Source organism: Brassica napus, chromosome A8, assembly GCF_020379485.1.
Source record: "Brassica napus cultivar Da-Ae chromosome A8, Da-Ae, whole genome shotgun sequence".
Classification (NCBI taxonomy): domain Eukaryota; kingdom Viridiplantae; phylum Streptophyta; class Magnoliopsida; order Brassicales; family Brassicaceae; genus Brassica; species Brassica napus.
In genome coordinates, this window is record NC_063441.1 from 2,298,017 (window position 1) to 2,321,718 (window position 23,702).

Sequence of the window (23,702 nt, forward strand, 5' to 3'; positions counted from 1 at the left end):
TGACAAAGCCCACCGCAAAGCCCGTAACCATATAAGAACGCTTTAGTGAAACGGTGAGTTTCTGACGTGTCGACGCGGCAGGGCTTGGATTTATGACGTGGCGTCCTCGTTGGCACACCCAGGAGAGAAACAAAGTCTTTTATATATATAAAGATTTGGCCCCCCTACGTGTATTTATTTTTACTTCGATTATATAAGTATATGTTAAGTGTATTTTAGATAGAGACGTTATAGTGGTTGGTGTTGACTATTTATAAAGCACTAGATTTTTTAACCGCGCTACGCGCGGATAAGATATTATATGTATTTCTCAATTCTAAAAAATAATGTATAATATTGTATTATATTATTTAAAGAATAGAAAATAAGACTACATAACATAAATATATTTTTTATATTTTCTTTGTGGAAATCATTATGTTGTTTGATTGTTGTACTTAATTCACATATTTGCATAGATATTTGTGATAGATGAATAACTATATTTTTATTATCAGTAAATAATATATATTTATTATATAATATAAGAAAAATGAAATTATTTACTTTTTAATAAACTTGTCTCATGTTGGGGACTCGGTTATAGACATATCATATTCGAATGAAACATTTTTACACTTATCAATGTTCTTAACAATCAATAAACAAATCTGAATATTAAAACAATATCTCATACGATCTCTTTGTGGAATAACTGCTTTGAAGAAATTGAATTTATGCATAAAAAAAGGACTGGAAATGGATATGCATATGGGTTATCTAAGTCAGCTTTACAAAAAACTATTTATAGTTCATATATCATTTATGTCCATCCTATTTTTTTGTCCATCATTTCTTAAACATCTTGAAATAAGTAATGCTAATTAATAATAAACTTTTTGCTCACAAAATAAAAATAAAATTTGTTTAATTATCGCTTAATTTGTCTAAGTGATATATGTATTTCTCAATTCTAAAAAAATAATGTATAATATTGTATTACATTATTTAAAAAATATAAAATATGACTACATAACATAAATATATTTTTTAAATTTTCTTTGTGGAAATCATTATGTTGTTTGATTGTTGTACTTGATTCACATATTTGCATAGATATTTGTGATAGATGAATAACTATATATTTATTATCAGTAAATAATATATATTGATTATATAATATAAGAAAAATAAAATTATTTACTTTTTAAACAAACTTGTCTCATGTTGGAGACTCGGTTATAGACATATCATATACGAAGGAGATATTTTTACAGTTATCAATCTTCTTAACATTGAAAAAACAAATCTACATATCAAAACAATATCTCATACGATCTATTTGTGGAATAACTACTCTGAAGAAATTGAATTTAGGCATAAAAAGGACTGAAAATGGATGTGCAGATATGTTATCTAAGTCTGCTTCACAAAGTACTATTCATAGTTCATATATCATTAATGTCCATCTTATTTTTTTGTCCACCATTTCTTAAACATCTTGAAATAACTGATGCTAATTAATAATAAACTTGTTGCTGGAAAAAAAATCAAATTTGTCTAATTATCGCTTAAATATTTTATTAATATGGTCAAAGAAGCTTTTAAGTGATATCATAGTTTAATTTATTAGTTTTTTTTGTTAATTTTTAGAGGTTTTTGTATTTAATATTTTTTTTCATATTAAGCTTCTATTTCTTTCACAGAATTGATATATATATATATATATATATCATAAAAATTACCATCAAATCAGTTTTACTAATTTATTATTTTGTTTTAACGAAAATACACTTTTTAAATAATTTAATTTAAAATAAAATTATATATTAATTTGCTGTATTTTAACAATTTCATTGATTTAATTAATTTGCTTTGGTGGATAACTTAAAAAGTTTTCATATGAATCGGGAAAAGCAAGTTTATGTTGTTATATTATATTTATTTTGTGTATATAGAATCTATATATAATGCTAGTGTAATAAAGAAAGAACATTATTTTTTTGTAACTTCAAAAATATACATTATTACAATTTAAAATGAATCAAAATTGAATAAAATGGTAATTAAATATTTGTAAATCTAATTGTTTAGTTGGATTCTCATGAAAAAAAAATCGATTGGTTAAACAAATGTTTCAAAATTTGTTGTGGTATTGTTTTGTCTATAAATTATAAAATTTATTGAATTAATATATTTAATTATTGCATCCTTAAATAATATTTTATTAAGACATTATAAAAATATGTTTTGAGTTGTTTTGTGAAATTGTACAAAAATCTATGCTTTTTCATATGTGTAACTTCAAAAAGATACATTATGATAATTTGAAATTAATCGAAATTGAATAAAATGGTAACTAAATATTTGTTAAATCTAATTATTATTTTTATCTTGTTTAGTTGGATTCTCATGAAAAAAAAATTGATAGGTTAAACAAATGTTTCAAAATTTGTTGTGTTATTGTTTTGTCTATAAATTACAAAATTTATTGAATTAATATATTTAATTATTGCACTCTTAAATAATATTTTATTAAGACATTAGAGAAGTATGTTATGAGTTGTTTTGTCAAAATTTTACAAAAATCTATGTTTTTTTCATATTTGTCACAAAAATTTATATGTTAAACTTACTTTTACAAAATTCTTAACTTTGTCACGAAAACAAAAATCTATGTTTTTCATATTTGTCAACGTTCTCACAATTTCTAAGAATATATTAGCTTAGTCACTTACTTATTTTTTTACAAAACAAAGTATCGGAGTCTTGAAAGTTGAATTCATATTATTGTAAATGTACATAAGAATTTGTGATTATATACTTAGTGGTTCTTGTATATGTGTCCAAGAAAGTTTCAATGGCTTAGTGGTAACTGTCCTATATATATATATCATACTAACCCGGGTTCGATTCTCACCTTCGCATTGTTTTTTTATTTTTTACGAAAAATAAATGAGATGACATGGCAATTTCGGATTCTTTGATTGGTTGATTTTTCTATCCTATGTGGACACTCTCTCCATGGCTTATATCCCCCTTTTAGTATAGTATAGATATTGATTACATATATGAGTGACACATAAGATAAGTCACATAAACAAATTCAATAGATATATGAAGGCTGGGTTTAGCCTTGTGGTCAGATGCATTTTGGATCGACCACTAGACGATGCCAGTTTCGTATTAGCATTAACGTCATGCTATTTTAGAATCATCCTTAAAGATGTGCGGATTTTATCCTGATCTGTTAGTTCTACTGGTAAACACTTATGTTGTTTTTAACCTTATGGTCGGAGGCATTTTGGATCGACCACAAGAAGATGCCAGTTTCTAGGCCAGGGAATTTTATCCGATAGCCGAACCCAAATCCGAACCCGATCCAAAAAATCCTAACCGAAATAGCAAAATTTCTGGTTCGGATTTTGTATTGAACAAGTTTGGATATCCAAACCCGATCAGATGTATCCAAAACCCGAAGTACTACCCGAACTCATCCGAACATATATCAATACTATTAAAGCAGAATTCTTCTTAAGATTATGCCCCTGACTTTTCCAATTAATTATAAAAATTTACATTACTTTTTTCAATTGTTTTTAATGGTTTTCGGAAATTAAAAGTCCAACAAATTAGAAAGTAGCATGTTTCTGTCCAACTAAACAGCCCAATAATTTAAACAATTTATCCATCATTTTTTAAGCCCATTTCGTATGTTTACTAACCCATCCATATTCATTTGTGTTCTAACCCTATACCCTAAAACTCTATTCAAACCTTAACTTTATTCAAACCCATACTAGCCCATTTCTTGTATGTTTACTAACCCATCCATATTCGTTTGTGTTCTAACCTTATACCCTAAAACTCTATTCAAACCCTAACTCTATTCAAACCCTATTAACACCATCAAAAATCCGTTGTCCAAAAAACTATACCAAATATATTGGAATTTATTATAATGCCTATGTCTTATTTAAAATTTTCTTATATATTATATTAAATATTATTTTTAATAATATTAATTATACTATTATAGTATAGGGTTAGCATATTTTAAAATCATTGGTTTTCAATGTTATTGACCTTTTAAACAGCCAATAATATTTAAATAATTAAATATTTATATTTACCAAATTTGGTATATAAATATAAATATAAAACATAATAAATAGAAACTCATAGATTTTCGGATTCAAATCAATTAAATTCCAAGAATATTCTCTATAACATCCATTTTCATAATTGCTACATACAATAAATTCAAAAGATAATATATAGAAACAAGTTTTTCCGATTTAACTAAATTAACTTGATGAACACGCAGAGAATATATTCTATTTGACATGGTAAGTGAATTTTCCGAATACTAATCTTAAAAGATAGAGAAAATCGATAATAAATAGAAGATCCCCCAACTTTCTGTCCAAGTTTCTAAAACCTAAGCATTCTCTTTTGTCGGTTTTTGGATACTTAAACATGTTTTGGGTTGGGTTATAAAAAACAAAAGTTGGTCGTTGATTTGTATGCCCAATTTACCAGTAACCCTTCCTGTAATTTTTGATCCAATAGGGTTTAAAGCTCAATTTTTACTTTTTTATATTTGTTAACATAAACATGGATAATTTTGTTCTTATTAAAAATGGTTATTTTTATGAATTAATTTTTAAATGGTTCTTATTTTCTATTACAAATGTTAATTTAAAAAAAATATTGATAGTTTTCGGGAAGTTATTATATTTTGTAAGAGTTTTAAATATAATTTATTTTCATTATTAAAATCAACTTCAATATAAATAGATTTATAAAAGATAAGAAATATTACTATGTAAGATAGGAATTTCTCAATACAGCGAAATTACAAGAATATTATATGTTAAATATTTAAATCTAGCAGATTTTGTTCTAAAATACAAAAATGTGATTTTTAACCGTATTATCCAAAAAACAGGTACCGAACCAGCACCAAACTAAACTCGAAACTTTATCGAGTTTTTAATATATTTATCCCAATCAAACTGAGAGCTAAACTAATAAATCCGAAACCAAACCTAAATTCACAAATAATTGAACAGTCCCTATATTTTTAATTCGAAAAAAAAACAAAATCACAACCGAAACTGAAAACACAAAAAGTAACAAATTACAGTCAAACTGAAAATTGAACGCACATGCCTAAACATATTAGTGAACAAATATATGGATTAATAAAATTTTCAACGAAAAATATCTCGCACTTTCAAAGCGTGTGTTAAAATTTAGTATACTTTAATCTAAATAACATCTTTCTCCAATCTGTAATGACCGGTTTTCCTTAACCAATTTTTATTTAGTTAATATAATATATAAAATCAGTACCAAACCCCTATTTTCCTTACCTAAACGTGTGCACATACATGTATACATATATGAATACTAGGTGTCTTCCTGCACCATGTGCAGTAAAAAAATTTAGAATAGTTTATAACAAATAAATATAAATTATATTTTAAAATAAAAGTTTATTAATATTGTAAATTTTCTTTTTCATATCAATATTTTAATATAAATTTTATTTAATTAAACATAAAAATTATATTTAAGAATATGCATGTATATATTTGAAAATTATAATCTTAGATAGATTTTTCTATCTATTTATTTTAATTATATATATTAAATAAATTTATAAAAGTTGCATAATTACCAAAAATTAAAATTAAACAATATTTAGAAAATTTGTAGATAAATAAGAAAATAATGATTTTATGATTAAATTTTTATAATTTTCTAAACAAAATTGTATACATTTTTGAAAATTTTAGTAATAAACTTGTATAATTTAAAAATATATAATTAAATTATATTTCGAAATTTATAATGCCATATTTGAATATATTTGTTTTAATGATGATTTATGAGTTATTCTCATATTCTAAAAAAAAAATCAAAAATATAAATTGACATTAAATGTAATATATGAGTTATTACCATATTTTAGAAAGTTTACCAAAAGTATAACTTAACATTAAATGCAATTGTCCATGTCATATTAAGCTATAAGACACGTCATCAATTTCAGTAGCCATATCATATTTGTTTTGTGAAATTATTTGTAGAAAAGACATGTGGCAAAATCACTTCGCAAATATAGTCTAGGAATGTATCTCCTTCGTATTAACAGGTGACAAACACAACAGAGAAACTCATGACTAAACTCTGAAACAGTTAAAATACAGAGAAACTTTTGAATAAACTCTGTTTTATTTTGTCAATGTTAAAACGTTGTAAGGGCAATTCTTATTCTCCAGATGAACAACATACTTCATCGTTTCATCTTTAACCTCAAACCCACATCGATCTACTTGGTAAACTTTAAGCTTCATTTCCGCTTCAAACCTGGATACCAAATTCGTCACCACTACTCTTGGTGTAACTAGATGTTCATGTTTTGCAAGCAGTTTATCGGCGTTCAAAAAAATAGTTCATGAATGTCAGTTTAATTTTCTCAAGGGGGAAGATTAATGGCATCTCAAGAGGCATTCTCAACAATTATCTAAGAATAATTCATAAAAAAAAGTCTCAAATAGCTATAGTAGGTTTATAGATTTTTTTGTTATTTAAAAAAAATTATTAATAAAAAACATAAATTAGAAATACTGATAACGACAATTACATAATAATTTTAATTTATTAAAAATATCAATGTAAACGATGACCATGAATCTACTCATAAAAAATTGACTTTTCAAATAATATTATAGAAATGAGAGTTTGAGAGAATAAGTTTAAGGTATTGGTTTGGCTGCATGGATTCTTTGAAGGTCTTACAGCTTACAGGACGAGAGACGGTCGGATTAGGCTTTTCTGACCTGACCAAAACGCTCTTCGTATGCAAAATGGATCGGAGAGGCTTTGTATGACACCTGCTTCTCTGGAGCAATTTGTTGAAGCAGTCAAGAAAACTGTCCTTGCCAACAACAAAAGGGTAAGGATTTGCGGACTAATGTTTCTCTTTTCAGTATGGTTCTTGATTATAATTTGCTCTAATAGAAGTTCTCTAAACGGTGTTATCTTTTTTATTGGGTCGAAGGTTCCTCCCCCGGGTAAAGGAGCTTTGTATATAAGACCTCTGCTTCTAGGTAGTGGTGCTATTCTTGGAGTAGCTCCAGCACCTGAGTACACGTTCCTCATTTACGTGTCTCCCGTTGGAGATTATCATAAGGTGAGTATGTGTGTTCCTCTTTTTTGGATATATAACTCTGCTAAAAAGACTATTTTCAAGATTGAAATGGTTGTCTTTGTGTTTAGGTGAGCTCAGGCTTGAACATGAAAGTTGATCATAACTATCACCTAGCCCATTCAGGTGGAGCGGGTGGTGTCAAGAGCTGCACGAACTGTTCTCCAGTAAGTAAAGAGACACCATAAATACATAATACATGGCAACAAGTTCACTGATTTCTTCTTGGATAAATTTTGAAAGATTGTGAAATCATTGGTAGAAGCAAGGTCTTCAGGTTTCTCTGATGTCTTGTTTCTAGATGCGGTAACTGGCAGAAACATCGAAGAGGCGTCTACATTTAACATCTTCATTAGTAATCAATCATTTTTAGGGGAACATTGTTTCTACTCCACCAACTTGAGGAACCATTTTACCAGGAGTCACAAGAAAAAGCATAAGCGAGCTAGCTCGTGATATTGGTTACCAGGTTCCAACATTCAGTTCACTTAATCATGTAATATTGTATAGACATTTTTGATGAAATCAAGATTCAAGAAATGTTTGACAGGTCCAAGAACGAGATGTTACTGTGGATGAGTTATTAGAGGCAGAAGAAGTGTTATGCACGGGCACTGCAGTGGTCGTTTAAGCTGTTGAAATCGTGACCTTCCATGACAAAAAGTGAGTGATTAATACCAAGACCATTTCATCAAATACAGGACAGGAGAAGAGGCATTGTCTACGAAGCTTCATTCAATGCTGATGCAAATTATCTTTTCTCTTCGTGTTTTCTTTTATGAGACTTGCAATGAAGACCCTCTTATACAATAGGCAGAGTTGGTCACAGTTTGAAGGTCCTATACGATATCGTTCAATTAGGAAGACAAAGGTCGTAGCTGTTTGAATAAAAAGCGAAGGATGCATTTAATATTAAAATTGCAAAAAAAGCATTGACAGCTGTGGGATTTGAACCCACGCCCTTTCGGACCAGAGCCTAAATATGGCGCCTTAGACCACTCGGCCAAACTGTCATTGCTGACTATAAATTCTTGATCTACATTAAGCTCATTTTCTCGCACACAACGTGATAGAAGACTTCGATTAATTGCTTCGCTTGCACTAACAGTCTTTCAGTAGATAAGTTATTTTCAGGAATTAAAAAAAAAACGTTAGTTTAAGGATGAACTTGTATATTGTCCTCACCAGGCTGGTCCGTCTAGAGATATCATGGGTTTTTTAGCCACATGGCTGTTTGATCGGGAAACAGTACTAAACGGTGAGACATTTAGTTTTAGATGTGGATTAAGCGGAGACGTCTTATTGATATAGTCGGAAAAGCGTTTAGATTAGGATTTTACCTTTATTCTCTCGCCGTATAGTACCTTCCGGCAAAGCTCTTTGAACTCCGGTTTCCTTTATTTTACCCATCTCCTTTTTTTTTAACCAATTAAACGTTTTTCCAACCACCAATAAAACGTCTCTGCTTAACCCACATCTAAAACCAAACGTCTCACCGTTTCCCGATCAAACAATGGCCGATTCTAAAATTATAAAGTTATAAGCAATTTAATAAAGGAAAAAGTTTGTCATGTTTAGCCATATATATATCTTCAGCATATCTCAATCTATATGCATAATATTAACACTCCATCTGAATCAATATATAATTTTGAATTTTCTGAACTCCAAACGTACACTACATAGACACCTTGAATTTGTGGACCCGCCTCTATATCATATGGTCTTAAAATAGTAAGATATTAGTAATATACTAGTACTAATGTACTATCGCTTCTAAATTATATTTAGTTTTAAACAGATACGACTTTGCCAAAATAAAATTATTCTGTAAAAGTTGCATGTGAGGGACAGACGATTCTACGTACTATGTATTTCTATATAAACAGTAGACCCGCTTGTGTTTGGTTAAAAGGAATGGCCACTAGTTAGACAGATTTTTGGAAGTCTTTTTGCTTATATTCAAAATCTATTACTCAATATGTATATCTCTTCTATTTGTATTGTTTTGAAAAGTTGGGTTATTTTAAGTTCTCTTTTTATCATACATGCATGTTGAGTATATTGCATTTTAAAGGCAGAGTTGTATATCATGAGCAAATGAATCAATATTTGTACAATTTCCTAAACTCCTTAACCTGTAAATAGACACCTAGTATGTGGTGTTTGGCCTTCAAGATCGGCCACTTTAATCATTTGGTCTTAAAATAGTACGAAATTAGGTAACGTCCCATTTTCATATCTTATATATTTAGTTTTTAAAAAAATCGTAGACTTTGATACATAAATTCTATACAAGTTGCATGTGATGGACATATTTTTCTAGTAGGTATACATAAACTAAGACTGGCTTTTTGGTTAAAAACGACTGAACAGTCGTGACTGGCGATTGATTAACATGTAAAACTTGTGTGTACAGTTGCATGTCTCTTGAGAACATTTGGAACCAATTCTCTCAGTTTCTCAAACAGTGCCATCTTGACATTTTCATATTAAGAAATAATTATAATACATTTATGCTCTTATTAATTAATTACATCTATTTAACTAATATTATCTGAGATAAATAAAATTATTTATAAAACCAATGTATTTTGTAATTAATATTAAATTTTATAATAATTATAATTTTTACTGAATTTTTTTAAAATAACACTTTATATTTAACAAGAAAAAGTGTCAAAATGATACTCTTACGAAACAAAGGAAGTACATGTTTCGAGTTAATCCCTCAGATTAGAATATATAAATATTGATAAAACTACTATATTTTATTTAGAATAATATATTAATATTGTTAAAATGGCGCAGCTACTGTTTAATCACATTATGATCTACTTTTAAATGAAATTTTTCATTTTTCTATGATAAAAATCTGTTGTATTTTATAAATCTATATATCCCAATGCTACAAACGTGTGTTTACAAACACATTTACTTATATTGGCTTCATCGATTAGTTTTTCTTAATAATGTTTCATAGCATCTTAATAATGTTTCATAGCCTACATTTCATAGAATCGAAAGCGGTTATACATAAGCAAAATTGTATGAAAATGTGCAAATGAGATGTTCTTTTTATTAAAAAAAAAAACCAAAATTGTGTGAAAGTTATATATATATATATATATATATATATACAATAGTAAAAATATAAGATAATGATATTATAAAACTCATCAATAATAATTATATGATTCCAAATAAAAAATACAAACTATTATATTCGTTTTTAATAATTTATAGAAAAATAATCGAATTGTAATATATTGTGAAAAACTAAAAAAAAAATTTTTAGGAATCAACTAATCAAATTAATTGTTTTTGATATCTAACAAATGATTAATACAATCTCTGAATCTATATATGTAAAAATTCTTATAAAATAAATTATTATGCACAATATAGTAATTTAAACTATGAGTTTTAGTATTTGTATATTATTTTATATCTGATATGTAAAATAAGAAACATATAAAACATGATTTGATTTTTTTTGTTTTTGGGTTTTTGGGTTTTTGAAATGGAAAAACAAGTTTCAGTCCGGAAGCATAAGCTTCCAAAGTCTTGATAAGATGGTTTTCTTGAAGCATTTTGGAATCCAGATCACGAAAGTTTCCATAAGTTTCTCATTTCGCTTTCGAAGTGAAGCTTTTGTGCTATGAAGTTTTTTATTTTTATTTTTAATTGATTACAAGCGTGTATTATCAATTCAGGCTTTTGTACACAATAATTACAGGCGTGTGTTTTCGTAAACTCCGCGGAAAGCACATGCATCTTCCTTCACCTATTGCTTCTAATCTAGCCCTTGACCGTAAGCTTTTTGTTTGTCAACTATAAAGCTTTTAGTCTTTAAAAATATTTTTAAAATGACGGATGGAATTTGTGTACCAAACAAGCGAATGGGATTCCAAGAGTTTGTTTGTTATTGTCCCTATAAAAAGCCAAGTGTTAATTAAGTCATTCTCAAAGCACATCAACCCTCCAAAGCTCGGAACCCCTTCTTGCTCTCGTTGTCATCATCTATCCAAAATGGCTCCTTCTGTGCCCCATTCTTCATCAGTACCTCTTCTCACAAGGTTCGACGCTATCATCATCTTTTTTATAAAACTGAATTCTTTTATATTTCACATAACCTTTCTTTAGTCAAAAGAGTCCTGATTTGAGGTTCCCATGTTCATCTAACAACCCCTTTTCTAGTTATTGAAAACTCTTTTTTTCTGTGGCATTCATTAATACAGTGAAGCAAATGAAAAATATGCGAACGTGAACTGGGAAGAGCTTGGATTCTCTCTGATTCCAACAGATTATATGTATATGTCGAAATGCAAACAAGGAGAGAGCTTTTCAGAAGGAGAGATTGTTCCTTATGGGGACATTCCAATTAGCCCTTGTGCTGGGATTCTCAACTATGGCCAGGTTTTTGTTCTCCCTCAATAAATAATTAAATATAAGAAGTAAACCGTTTAATCAAAGTTAAAACTTTCGTTTTCACATATTTTCCTTATGAATTCGGTTATGTTCATTTTTATCTTATTAAATTCTTCTATAAGCAAAATATTGTAGTGTTAGTGTTCATATAATATTCTTGAGAGAAATCATTTAACTTGATTGGCTTTGTGTAATTTGTAGGGACTATTTGAAGGGCTCAAGGCTTACAGGACTGAAGACGGACGGATCACACTCTTCCGGCCTGACCAAAACGCTTTTCGTATGCAAACTGGTGCAGACAGGCTTTGTATGACATCTCCTTCTTCCGACCAGTTCGTCCAAGCAGTTAAGAAAACTGTGCTTGCCAACAAGAAATGGGTAACTAAGCTCTCTAATTCCATAAAGCCACTTGTTAATATTGATCTTTATATGTAGCTAAAGTGTTTTACGGTTTTTGGGCTATAGGTTCCTCCTCCTGGTAAAGGATCTTTGTATATTAGGCCTCTACTCATAGGTACTGGTGCTGTCCTTGGAATAGCTTCAGCACCTGAATATACATTCCTCATTTACGTATCTCCTGTTGGAAATTACCATACGGTGAGGCTTTTTGTTATTCAAATACTCTGTGTAGCAAACTCCCTCTAACAACTGATCGAATAAATGTTGATCAGTTCGAACAGCTAAATGTTTATCGAATATATGTAAACTAGGTTAAGATCCGCGCCTTGAGCGAAATGAATATATTATATGTTTATAACATATTATGAAATAATAAATATATATTGAATAATTAAAAAGTTATTATCTACTACTTATATAATTAAATTGGTGCGAACATATAAATAAATTTTATAAATCGAAAAAATATTTTTTCTATTTGATATGATATATAATTAAATTTAAATGATAGTAATATATATATGGTATATTTTAATATTAATATTTATTAGGTGATGCTTTTTGCTCATATTTTTTTTATCATTTGTATCTGTTATAGCAAAAAGTCTAAATTAGTGATAACAAAATTTTCACTGTGGGATTAATGGTTTAAGTTATTTATAATATTTTAAAACATTAAGTTGTCCATATTTTTTCAAATTTTTTATCAAAAAAATGTTCAAAGTAAATTTCAAAACTAAAATATTTATGTATTTTTATATGTCATATAGTTTAATTTAAAATGATACATATATTTTTATCTTTTATTTTTGATACTTATTAAATGAGACTTTCAACTTATATTATTTTTTAATTACTTGTATCATTTTATAACAAAAGTTTTAAATCATAGATCACAAAATTTGAATATGAAACTTTTAACAGTTTTAGTAATTTATACTAGTTTTAAAAAAATTTAAATATAATATATAAATAATTTTTAAATTTTTATTATATGGTTACTATGATTGTTTAATTTATTTTAATAGCTTAAAATTAAAAAAAAATATAATTATAATACACACTTATTTTTATCAAATCTTTATTTTTCAAAATCATTAATTGTCATATATACTTTAGCCACATTAGGCAATTTCGTAATCTTATTTAAGGAAATATTGAAGCACATTAATAATGTATTTATTGTGATTTAATAAAAAACTTATTATATATTTATATGCAACAATCTATTTTTCTAAGAATTCTATGAATCATTCTAGTGATGACACGTGGCTACAAAAAAATGTTCCAATGCTTCTCAAATAATATATAGGGGATATTCTTTCCTTTCCATAAAGATGAATGTTTTAGAAAAAAAATGTTTAAAAAAGATACATGTTTAATATTAAACATATTTTTAATGCATTTTCAGTCAATTAATAATCATTAATTGTAAACTTTCAAAAAAATAATTACATTTACTAAATTATTTTTGGTTTAGAATTATAGGAAATAGATAATAAAATAACATGAATTTAATACTCAAATTTAATATATTTTATTAATATGTGTGAAAAATCTAAAATATGCATCATTTTGAAACAAAAATAATATTTTGCAAGAGAATTCAACCCAACATATTTTGAAAATATAACATTCTTCTATTATAGAAAAAAACATTGGAGTCAATATCCATATCTATTTTATAGGACCTCTATTATAGAAGAAAAAATAGAAATAAGTTGGTAAATAGTCTAAGGAACAAAAATGGACTCTAAACATCAATAAAGTTATTCTTTTTGTGGAACCATATGCACTATAGGCGGTGCTGACTCTTGCCATGTGCACAAGACACATTTGCACAGAGTCCACTAAAAATTAAGATAAATTTAGTTAGAATTTAGGGTCCAAAGTTGTATAGGGTTCTATTTTGCAAATTACTTTTCTGAAAAGTTAGAACTTGCACAAGGTCCACTCAAAAATTAAGCCGGGCCTGACTATAGGCTATAGCACTTACAAACTGACTGTTAACTTTGTAGGCAAGCTCAGGCTTGAACCTTATAGTCGATCATACGTATCGCCGTGCCCATACTGGTGGAACTGGCGGTGTGAAGAGCTGCACAAATTATTCTCCAGTAAGAAACACCAGAAATAAATACATAAGGCGCCAAGTTATTAATGAAGTGATTCTTTTATTTTCCTCTTTACATATCTAATCAGTTTTCTTTTCTTGCTGAAAAAGGTTGTGAAACCTTTGTTCGAAGCAAAATCATCAGGTTTCTCTGATATCTTGTTCCTGGACGCAGCAACTGGCAGAAACATTGAAGAGGTTTCTACATGTAATATCTTTATTACTAAGGTAAAGAACATTCAAAACTAATATATATATATATATATATATATATATATATAAGTTTCCAACCTTTAGATTATACTTGTGCATAAGCTCATTAGTAATCAACGGTTTTTATAGGGAAATATTGTCTCTACTCCACCAACTTCAGGAACCATTTTACCAGGAATCACAAGGAAAAGCATAAGCGAACTAGCCAGTGATATCGGCTACCAGGTTCCAACTCTTTATATTATATATAATACCTTATCACGTATTCGCGTATTCAAGATTCATGGATTGTTATTTCAAAATGTACCACAGGTTCAAGAACGTGATGTTTCAGTGGAGGAGCTATTAGAGGCAGAAGAAGTTTTCTGCACAGGGACTGCAATGGTCGTCAAAGCTGTTGAAACCGTGACCTTTCATGATAAGAAGTAAATAGTTTTTGATGATATAACTTACAATACCCTTTCATTAGTTCTTCAATCTTTCCAACTCTAGGGTTACTTAATGTTTGATTTTTGTTCATATCTACTTTTGACCGCAGGATAAAATACAGGACAGGAGAAGAAGCATTATCTACCAAGCTTCACTTGATGTTAACCAATATTCAGATGGGCATTGTTGAAGATAAGAAGAGTTGGATGGTGGAGATCAATGGTTGTGATGAATAGATTATCTTGCTAAAAAAAGGTGAAGACAAAGAAAATCAAAATTAAAGAATAAAGAATAAAGAAATCAATCAAAAACAATGAAAAAAATTTAAAAGGAATAAAATTGTAACATTGTTGTTCGAAAAAATATTAGTCTCTATATATAGAGTTCTTGTTTTAAGAGTTTTAAACATTCAATGAGCTGTTACAAAAAAAAAACATTCAATGAGGAAATAACATAGGCCGTAATAAAAGTTTTAAAGTACCTTGTTTTTCATATATCGATGTAATTAGGTTTGACTTGAGTGATGTGCAAGAAATCAGTGGTTTGGTCACTAACGACGATCAACACAAAAATCAAAATGTTATGACAGCTGTGGGATTTGAACCCACGCCCTTTCGGACCAGAGCCTAAATCTGGCGCCTTAGACCACTCGGCCAAACTATCATTTAATGATCATTGACTACTAGTTAATGATTATATTCTTATTATAGTGTCTCCTTTCCCTATCTTCAGTTAACTTAAGTTTAGTTGCAAATGTTTTCAATATGTATATCTACAATTTCAAAACAAATTTAGCATGTGACTCAAAATTACCTCTCGCCGATGCTTATAGCCCCAACATTATATCACCACCACAATTATTATCTGAATTATATTTCAATAGACGAATTATACTAATTAGTAAAATATAACTTTTTTTTATTAGTACAATATAACGATAATGGATAAACAACATGTTCTATAAGTTTTTTTTTTTGAACTGAATGTTCTATAAGTTTATTGGGATTGTTTTAGTATTTGCCTTTTCCAGATCTCCCTTTACTCGACGATGATTTAAACATATTCAATTCTGGACTTATTGATGAATGTATCTAAGTTTGGCCAATTCAATATTGAGAAGATAGCCCCAAGCATAAACCTAACACGTCCATCTTTCCATATCATGCATATTGATTTTGGAGAATATTGTTTTGAGGCGTCAATGAATAGAGAGAAGTTTCCTGAAAAAGGTAATTAGCTATAATGTTATCCACATATACTTGTTTGCAAGAGTTGTGGGTTTCGAGAATTGATATAAGGATAGACTTTTTATTAGTTAACACCCGAATTAGTACCCAATTTTAGGTTCCGTTCGCCAAAGAATGCTTGTCAAAGCAATGGAAGTTAGTGGCATCGAAGGAAATTTCCGCTCAATATGTGAAAATGTAATGCAAGTTCTCAGAACCAACAAAGGCAGTGTAATAGCAATGATGGAGGCGTTTGTGCACATTTTTGCAGGTGGTGGCCGTTTCTGGTGAGATGGGTCATCTGTACATTTTTAATTGTAATTTTCAACCAAGTTGCATTTGTTTGGATTTAATTCGATAATAAAATACGTTCTTTTTAATGTTAAAATTATATAACTTAATAAAGATGTAGGGTGGTAGAATAATGGATGTGTCACATTCTTTACATTTATATTTTTCATTTGAATTATGTCATTTTCACCTGCTAAAGCATTTTATGAATCAACAAGAAAGAAAGAAGAGAAAGAAGGAACCTCTTATGTATTATATAAATTTATTGAAACATTGATATTATTGTTCATGAAATTCATTCATCATTCAAAAAGATCTTTTATGGACTATTGAATTTCTTGTTTGACTCCTAACTTAAAATATCATAAAATAAATTTTAAAATTTTAAAAGCTTGTGTTGTTTCTTTAATTTAGAAAATATGTATCATTTATTAAGTATGTTTTTAAAATATATTTTTAATTTTTAGAGAGAATACAAGTTTATTTACCTGTGATATACTAGTACATTAGCTAGTATTAACTAAAACTTATTGTTTAAGCTTTTATCCTTTAGCAATTTTGACTTAAAAGGAGAGTACAAGGATAAATTTCGAAATCTTGTGTTGTTTGTTGGTGGAATCTTTAATAAACGTACCCGAAAGTGACAGTATGTATTATTGAAACAAACATGTGATAGATGGTACATTACACATTGGTATCAACTAAATATGAATGATTTTTCTCTTCTATTTTTGGTGACCAAATAATTCGGAGAAAAAGGACGAAACATAAACGAGACGTGGAGTCTCGCGTTACGTTACCAACCTCGTTGCGGCAATTCAGCAGCCACACACCACACATGACATACCCTGAGAGTTTCGGTGCATTTTAGCAAAAGTATGCAGTATTTATGCTAAAATACGCATCGATAGTTAAAGTTGATAACTTTCACCCCCTCTCTCTCACCACCCACCACTTGCTATGAATATTCCGACACATTTCTCCATTTTGTCCGAGAAAAAATCGAATCTCTCCTGTCTGAGTTTGTGTAAGCTTCTCTTGAACATGATCCTTTCCGGGAACTGAAGAGGATAATCGAGTAGTAAAAGAAAAAAAACGAAAGATGGCTTCGTCTCTGGAGATTGTTAGACTTTGTGCTTCTCCTGTATCGATTTCCCGCCACAAATCTCCAGTAAAATTGGAATCTAGAAAAAGGATTTTCAGATTAGCAGATTCTCGAAGTTGGGGTCGTCTTGGTCGATGTGTTAGGGTTCGTTCATCTGCTCTTAACAATGGAGATAACCAGTCAAAAGGTCAGCTCTTTCTAAGATAGGAGTGTTTGTGATTGATTAGCTCTTTAATCTGTGTTTAATCTTTGCTTTAGTATCATAATGGTGTTCATTGAATCTGGAGTTTGATTTTGTCTTTTTGTTGTTGTTGATGATGATGTTTTGTAGGTGAAGAACCACCAGAATCTTTATTTATGAAAGAGTTGAAGAGACGAGGTATGACTCCTACTTCCTTACTTCAAGACTATGAAGTAGATGTTGACGAGATCAAAACCGGTGGTAAAGACACTAGAAACAGCTCCTCTAAGACGACTGCAACTACTACTCCTCCCTTTGACCAAAGCTTGTTAAACCAGAGAGAGAGATCCTTGGCTTTAAACAGCGAAGGGCTTGAGGTCAGAGATATAGGAATTTACTAGCTCCTTCTCATAATAACTGTCAGAGATTGTGTTTAGTTGGGATCCTTTTCGTTGATTTGTTGTGTGCAGGGATTGATTCCACGTGCTAGGATCTTGCTGACGATCGGAGGGACTTTCTTCTTGGGTTTTTGGCCGTTGATAGTCTTAACCCTTGGCGCCTTCTCTGCCCTTTACCTTGTAAGTTGATAAGGTTCTTTTCTTCATTATCCTTGAATTAACGATTGCAATGAAGAAGAAGAACTAGTGATCATACATTGTGGAGATTAGTCTCTTTAACTATCCCAAACAACTAACTGCTTCAGTCTTCCACATTGTGTCAATTGAGTTTTATTATTTCTTTTGTAAGGTCTTGTCGCTACTTATAGACTGATGGTGTTGTTTTGTTTGAAAATTGCAAAAGTACTTTGGAGCAGATTTCATTCATGATGGAAGCAGAACTCCGGTTTCACCACCACCTTACATCGATCCATATACTCTCTTGGAGGATGAGAGGATCTCTGGGATCAATCCTCGTCTTAATTAGCACCACAACGTGTTCTCTCTGCTCCACGCAAGTAGTAGTTAAATATATTGTTGCACTAAGTATATATATCTTCTTTTCTCTGTTCCTTACGGTTGTAAAAAATAATAATTTTACTTCTGTATTATTGCACCTTTTGAAAAGGGTTCACCTCATTGTAGAAAAAGTGCCAAACTTTCTCATGAAAAACATGGCAAACAACCAGACAAGCCACTAAATCAAATATATTTTCATAGTGAATAAAATTAGATTAAAGTTAAATAAAAATTCAACTCAACTTCAAGTTTGAGATTCTTTGTAATGTTTTTTTAAACTAAGATATTTATTTATACCGAGAACGCAACTAAACTAGATACTGATGAGAAAACAGAACGAGAATTAAAAACACAAATAGAGATGGATAGTAATAAGTAACCATAATAATAGAATTCAAACAGCAAGCGACGGATATGAGAAAAAAAAACCAAAAGACTCGTCACAAGAGTGTTTCGAGCACATTCACGCAAACACAAAAGGATAACAGGAAACCACACGAACCAATCTTCTCAGTACTCCTCGCCCTCATCATCCTCATCGTCACCACCTTCAGCCCCAACCTCCTCATAATCCTTCTCCAGAGCTGCAAGATCCTCACGAGCCTCAGAGAACTCTCCCTCTTCCATACCCTCACCCACATACCAGTGAACAAAAGCACGCTTGGCGTACATCAGATCAAACTTGTGATCAATCCTCGAGAACACCTCAGCAACACTCGTGGAGTTGGAGATCATACAAACAGCTCTCTGCACTTTCGCAAGATCACCTCCCGGAACAACAGTCGGTGGCTGGTAGTTGATACCGCACTTGAACCCAGTAGGACACCAGTCAACGAACTGGATCGTGCGCTTGGTCTTGATGGTTCCGACAGCTGCGTTCACGTCTTTGGGGACGACATCACCACGGTACATCAGACAGCAAGCCATGTATTTACCGTGACGTGGGTCACACTTGGCCATCATGGACGCTGGCTCAAAGGCGCTGTTTGTGATCTCAGCAACTGAGAGCTGCTCGTGGAAGGCTTTCTCAGCGGAGATGACTGGAGCGTAGGAGGAAAGCATGAAGTGGATTCTTGGGTACGGGACCAAGTTGGTTTGGAACTCGGTAACATCCACGTTCAAAGCACCATCGAACCTCAAAGAAGCAGTCAAAGATGAGATAACCTGAAACGAAACCACATCAGTAATGAAGCAACATCAATTACTATAATTAGTGTTAAAAGAGTTGTTTGTTATACCTGAGAGACAAGACGGTTGAGGTTGGTGTAAGTAGGCCTCTCAATGCTGAGGGAACGTCTGCAGATGTCATAGATAGCTTCATTGTCGAGGAGGATGGAGACATCAGTGTGCTCCAAGAGCGAGTGAGTGGAGAGGACACTGTTGTAAGGCTCAACAACAGACGTAGAGACCTGAGGAGAAGGGTAAACAGTGAAACCAAGCTTGGACTTTTTCCCGTAGTCCACAGAGAGCCTCTCAAGGAGAAGAGACCCAAGACCAGACCCAGTTCCTCCACCAACAGCGTTGAAGACAAGGAAGCCTTGGAGACCAGTACAGTTATCAGCGAGCTTTCTGATACGGTCCAAGCAAAGATCAACAATCTCCTTCCCAACTGAAGCAAAAGATTACAATTAGTAAACAGTAGAGAGAGAGAGAGAGATAACAAAAGATGAATCTTAACGAAGGGGATGAGTGTGAATTTACTGGTGTAATGTCCACGGGCGAAGTTGTTGGCAGCGTCTTCTTTACCGCTGATGAGCTGCTCAGGGTGGAAAAGCTGACGGTAAGTACCGGTTCTGACCTCGTCGATCACGGTGGGCTCGAGGTCGACGAAGACGGCACGAGGGACGTGTTTCCCTGCGCCGGTCTCGCTGAAGAAGGTGTTGAAAGCATCGTCACCTCCTCCAACGGTCTTGTCACTCGGCATCTGTCCATCAGGCTGTACCAAATCCAGATTCCAAAAACAACAAACATCAGTACATAAGAAGTATATACATAAAGAGGATCCACAGATGTACGGACTTTAAATCAATACAAATAACATTTTACAAATGGATATCGAATCAACCGATGCAATAAGCACAGATCTAAACAATTAGGTCGAACAGATCTACGAACTCTAAGCGTAATCATATACGTCAGATCTAAGGACACCAAATCGACGCAAACAACTAATCAATAAAAGATCTAAGCCACGATATATATATAATAAAGCTCTACATTTGAGAAGGAGAAACGGATCTCGAATCAACCACAGAGGTTTCACAAGATATTGAAATCAAGCATACAGATCTACAAATTCCTGAGAGCAATCAAATACGTCAGATCTGATCTAATGGAGGGAGAGGGAAGAAGCGAACCTGAATGCCATGTTCGAGGCAGTAGAGCTCCCAGCAGGCGTTTCCGACCTGGATACCAGCTTGACCGATGTGGATCGAGATGCACTCCCTCATTTTCGTTTAGAGATTCGCAGGGAAGACGACGATGAAGAAGAAGATGAAATCGGAGGGCGTGTATGAAGACGCTCTCTCCTGGGAAATAGATCTGGTTTAATTGATTTCTAAGCCTCACGGATGATGTTGTATTTATAAGTGAAACCAATCCATCTTTAGGGTAACGGCTCGTATGGGACACGTGTGACGATGTAACTGGGTAACTGCTAACCACGGTTAGATGACAGGGTGTTGTTGCGTGTTTTCTAATTTTGAATTTTGGTTGTTTGGGATAATGACCGTTTCTCTCTCTCTCATTTTGAAATCCAAAATCCCTTTAATTGCGGATAAGAGGAGCTCAACCGGAATTAAACCGGATCAGACCAATATCTACTGTAAACCGAAGCAATAATGAATCGCCACGGCCATTGCTATACCGAGTCTTGCTCGCTTATATGGAATTAATCTCGTGCTCGTGGTGGCCTCTCTCGATTCCCTTGCAGCAATCCAATCAAAGTTAGAATGAGAGTAACTACTTAGGACTTTAGAAATGTCTGCTTATTCACTGCAATTCTATCAGATTACAGTTCTAAGTAACAGCTGGTGATTTTTTTCTCTCATTTGAATGTTTTTTTCTTTATTTGCATCCTAAGAGACTGAAGCTATACGTTTTATTAGCTCGTTTTAACTTTATACTGGTGAAATGATGATACTAATAAGTTTCTCTTTTTGTAAATCAATTTTGATTATAGCGTGGAACTGTGAGTTTTGTGGCATATGGCTGAATTACTAAGATTGTAAGCTGATTAAAGGTGAAGCTACGTTCAGTTTTGCATTAGAATTGTTCTTAGTTTGTTTGCTAGCTTTTAATGTAGTAACCATTTATGCGTCTTCCACATGATAGGTTCGTTGTAACTTAGATGAGACTAGGCCAACGGTTTCCTTTTTTTTTCTTTTTTTTTTTTGGCCAACAGTTTCCTTGGTTTAAGAAATTTTTAGTGAATGTAAGTAATATGCATAAAAATAAACCACCATTTTCAAAGAAAGATCAAAACCTTCCCAAAAGAAATATGCATATTCACATAAAAAGAAAACCAACAGTGCCCTAGTATGGGCTTACTAATAGCAGCTATAAAAATAGGTCTCAACATCTGGTACCAATTCAGCTCTTGAGACATAAGAGGAAACGAATACAGATGCAGTCACTACAAGAGATGCCTACCAAGAATCAAACGAGTATAAATTACTAAAACTGTTAAAAGTCTCACATAAACTTTTGTGATCAATGTTTAAATATTTTTCTATAATAAGATACAATGATAATAAATCATATAAATAAATAAATTTATTTTAATAGGTGTTTATGTTAATATATATACTTTATATTGTTTAAATTTAATTATATATCATATACGATAGATAAGATTGATTGTTTTGATTTATTTATTCTAAAATGATTGCGAATAAACAGAGCGGTCATTTGATTTATATATGCAAGCCAGTTTATTACATAATAGCAACTGATTTCTTAATTATTTAATATATAATTATTATTTTATTATTTCATAATATGCAGAAAAATATAAAATAAGTACTTATTCTGCACAATATGCATATCTTAACCTAAGTATGTATCTCTTTAATAATTTTGAATCTTAAACATTTTCAAAATCTCATGCCAAAATAAAAGAAAAAAAATGAGAATAAAGTCAAAAATCAATATTTATATCGAGCAATAACAAAAATGACACAAAAATGAGAAAAATATCGAAGATAGATAGGATTCGCACGTGAACGTAAACTTCTCATAATCATAATTAAATTTTAAATTGCTAAATCATGATATAAAACCGAGCTAACATAGTTTCATTGTAATCAAATAGTAGGCATGAGATTCTTTAGCCTAAACGTTAGGTTTTTATGCGATAAATAATTTTTTGACCTAAATATTTTTTAAAAATGGGATCAATTCATTAGTAAACAAATTATGTAATTAACAAAAAAATGTTATAAAAAATTGTTTAAGAGCCAAATATATTAATTCGATCAATACTATAAATTTTTTCCATACGATATTTCTTAAATAATTTTCATATGAATTTACTATGCACAAGGCGTAGGTATTATCCTAGTGATTTAATAAAGAGAAAAAGACTAGGATAGCACCAAACCAAGTTTTTGTTCCCAAACTAGCACTCAAGGCTCAAAGTCACAAAAATAGGTTTCATTAAAGAGGTAAATATACACTTATATCTCTTGGGTTAATTAATCCAAACCTTAGGGTTTAAAGTTAAGGGTTGGGTTTTGGAATTAAGGTTTAAAATTTTATAAAATAAAAAATAAAAAATTTAAAAAACAGTTTCAAAAAGTATTTTTGAATTATAAAAATAAAATTTGAAAAAAAAAATTTGAAAAAAGAAAATTCAAAAAAAAATTATAAAAAATTTTGAATCTGAAAACATATAATCTGAAACTATAAAAAAATTTTATTTGTTTTTATTTATTTTTGTTTGTTTATTTAATTTTAAACCAATGGTATTAGAGATATTTTACCCTTTAATGAATGTTATTTTTGTGACTTTCTCTTTCTAATACCATTTTTGTGACAAAAACTCAAAAGGTGCTATTATTGACAATTGCCCTTTAATAAACCTTAAGTGTCTTTTGGAGTGCTATATATGGTTTAAGGAGCTATAAACAACTGGAACAAATTTCCTTTATTAAAATGAATAAA

General features: G+C 30.7%; 4 protein-coding genes and 2 non-coding genes across 8 annotated transcripts; 3 read left to right on the forward strand and 3 right to left on the reverse strand.

Moving 5' to 3' along the window:
- The first annotated feature begins 5,790 nt into the window (after positions 1–5,790).
- On the forward strand, positions 5,791–8,862 carry LOC106442104 (branched-chain-amino-acid aminotransferase 6-like). Of its 2 annotated transcripts, XR_007315298.1 has the most exons (4): positions 5,791–6,946; positions 7,052–7,183; positions 7,270–7,667; positions 7,749–8,862. XR_007315298.1 is itself a non-coding variant. In XM_048737550.1 (3 exons), exons 1-3 carry the CDS (start codon positions 6,851–6,853, stop codon positions 7,384–7,386), a joined length of 345 nt encoding a protein of 114 aa, XP_048593507.1. In that variant the 5' UTR covers positions 5,791–6,850; the 3' UTR covers positions 7,387–8,862. The 2 variants fall into 2 exon arrangements, 1 of the variants encoding a protein (XP_048593507.1); XM_048737550.1 differs by having other exon boundaries at positions 7,270–8,862.
- On the reverse strand, positions 8,132–8,211 carry TRNAL-UAG. Its single transcript has one exon. It is a non-coding gene; the product is annotated as a tRNA-Gln (tRNA).
- Positions 8,863–10,551: 1,689 nt separating the features above from the next.
- Positions 10,552–15,193, forward strand: LOC106443896 (putative branched-chain-amino-acid aminotransferase 7). Its single transcript, XM_013885445.3, has 9 exons — positions 10,552–11,277; positions 11,440–11,617; positions 11,831–12,007; positions 12,095–12,226; positions 14,047–14,142; positions 14,250–14,366; positions 14,481–14,576; positions 14,664–14,776; positions 14,890–15,193. Exons 1-9 carry the CDS (start codon positions 11,075–11,077, stop codon positions 15,014–15,016), a joined length of 1,239 nt encoding a protein of 412 aa, XP_013740899.2. The 5' UTR covers positions 10,552–11,074; the 3' UTR covers positions 15,017–15,193.
- Positions 15,194–15,363: 170 nt separating this feature from the next.
- TRNAL-UAG lies at positions 15,364–15,443 on the reverse strand. The gene has a single exon. It is a non-coding gene; the product is annotated as a tRNA-Leu (tRNA).
- A 1,545-nt stretch (positions 15,444–16,988) lies between these two features.
- BNAA08G02310D lies at positions 16,989–18,659 on the forward strand. Its single transcript, XM_013880393.3, has 4 exons — positions 16,989–17,589; positions 17,734–17,960; positions 18,054–18,161; positions 18,385–18,659. Exons 1-4 carry the CDS (start codon positions 17,400–17,402, stop codon positions 18,505–18,507), a joined length of 648 nt encoding a protein of 215 aa, XP_013735847.1. The 5' UTR covers positions 16,989–17,399; the 3' UTR covers positions 18,508–18,659.
- A 223-nt stretch (positions 18,660–18,882) lies between these two features.
- On the reverse strand, positions 18,883–21,175 carry LOC106439050 (tubulin alpha-2 chain). 2 transcript variants are annotated; one of them, XM_048737552.1, is made up of 5 exons: positions 20,897–21,175; positions 20,241–20,475; positions 19,778–20,148; positions 19,245–19,703; positions 18,883–19,159 (listed from the first exon to the last, which is right to left on the reverse strand). In XM_048737552.1, the coding sequence occupies exons 1-5, from the start codon at positions 20,987–20,989 to the stop codon at positions 18,980–18,982; spliced, it is 1,338 nt and encodes a 445-aa protein (XP_048593509.1). In that variant the 5' UTR covers positions 20,990–21,175; the 3' UTR covers positions 18,883–18,979. The 2 variants fall into 2 exon arrangements, with proteins under 2 accessions (XP_048593509.1, XP_013735846.1); XM_013880392.3 differs by having other exon boundaries at positions 18,883–19,703.
- Positions 21,176–23,702: the final 2,527 nt, after the last annotated feature.

Excerpts from the sequence above, each read along its gene's own strand:
- LOC106442104 (XM_048737550.1), top strand. The coding sequence starts at position 6,851 with ATGCAAAATGGATCGGAGAGGCTTTGTATGACACCTGCTTCTCTGGAG. Across the intron at positions 6,947-7,051 it reads TCCTTGCCAACAACAAAAGG|GTTCCTCCCCCGGGTAAAGG; the intron begins GTAAGGATTTGC and ends ATTGGGTCGAAG. Across the intron at positions 7,184-7,269 it reads CCGTTGGAGATTATCATAAG|GTGAGCTCAGGCTTGAACAT; the intron begins GTGAGTATGTGT and ends CTTTGTGTTTAG.
- LOC106443896 (XM_013885445.3), top strand. The coding sequence starts at position 11,075 with ATGGAATTTGTGTACCAAACAAGCGAATGGGATTCCAAGAGTTTGTTT. Across the intron at positions 11,278-11,439 it reads TCAGTACCTCTTCTCACAAG|TGAAGCAAATGAAAAATATG; the intron begins GTTCGACGCTAT and ends TCATTAATACAG. Across the intron at positions 14,143-14,249 it reads GCTGCACAAATTATTCTCCA|GTTGTGAAACCTTTGTTCGA; the intron begins GTAAGAAACACC and ends TTGCTGAAAAAG.
- BNAA08G02310D (XM_013880393.3), top strand. The coding sequence starts at position 17,400 with ATGGCTTCGTCTCTGGAGATTGTTAGACTTTGTGCTTCTCCTGTATCG. Across the intron at positions 17,961-18,053 it reads TAAACAGCGAAGGGCTTGAG|GGATTGATTCCACGTGCTAG; the intron begins GTCAGAGATATA and ends TGTTGTGTGCAG. Across the intron at positions 18,162-18,384 it reads CCTTCTCTGCCCTTTACCTT|TACTTTGGAGCAGATTTCAT; the intron begins GTAAGTTGATAA and ends AAATTGCAAAAG.
- LOC106439050 (XM_013880392.3), bottom strand. The coding sequence starts at position 20,989 with ATGAGGGAGTGCATCTCGATCCACATCGGTCAAGCTGGTATCCAGGTC. Across the intron at positions 20,476-20,896 it reads GCCTCGAACATGGCATTCAG|CCTGATGGACAGATGCCGAG; the intron begins GTTCGCTTCTTC and ends GATTTGGTACAG. Across the intron at positions 19,704-19,777 it reads TCAACCGTCTTGTCTCTCAG|GTTATCTCATCTTTGACTGC; the intron begins GTATAACAAACA and ends GTTTCGTTTCAG.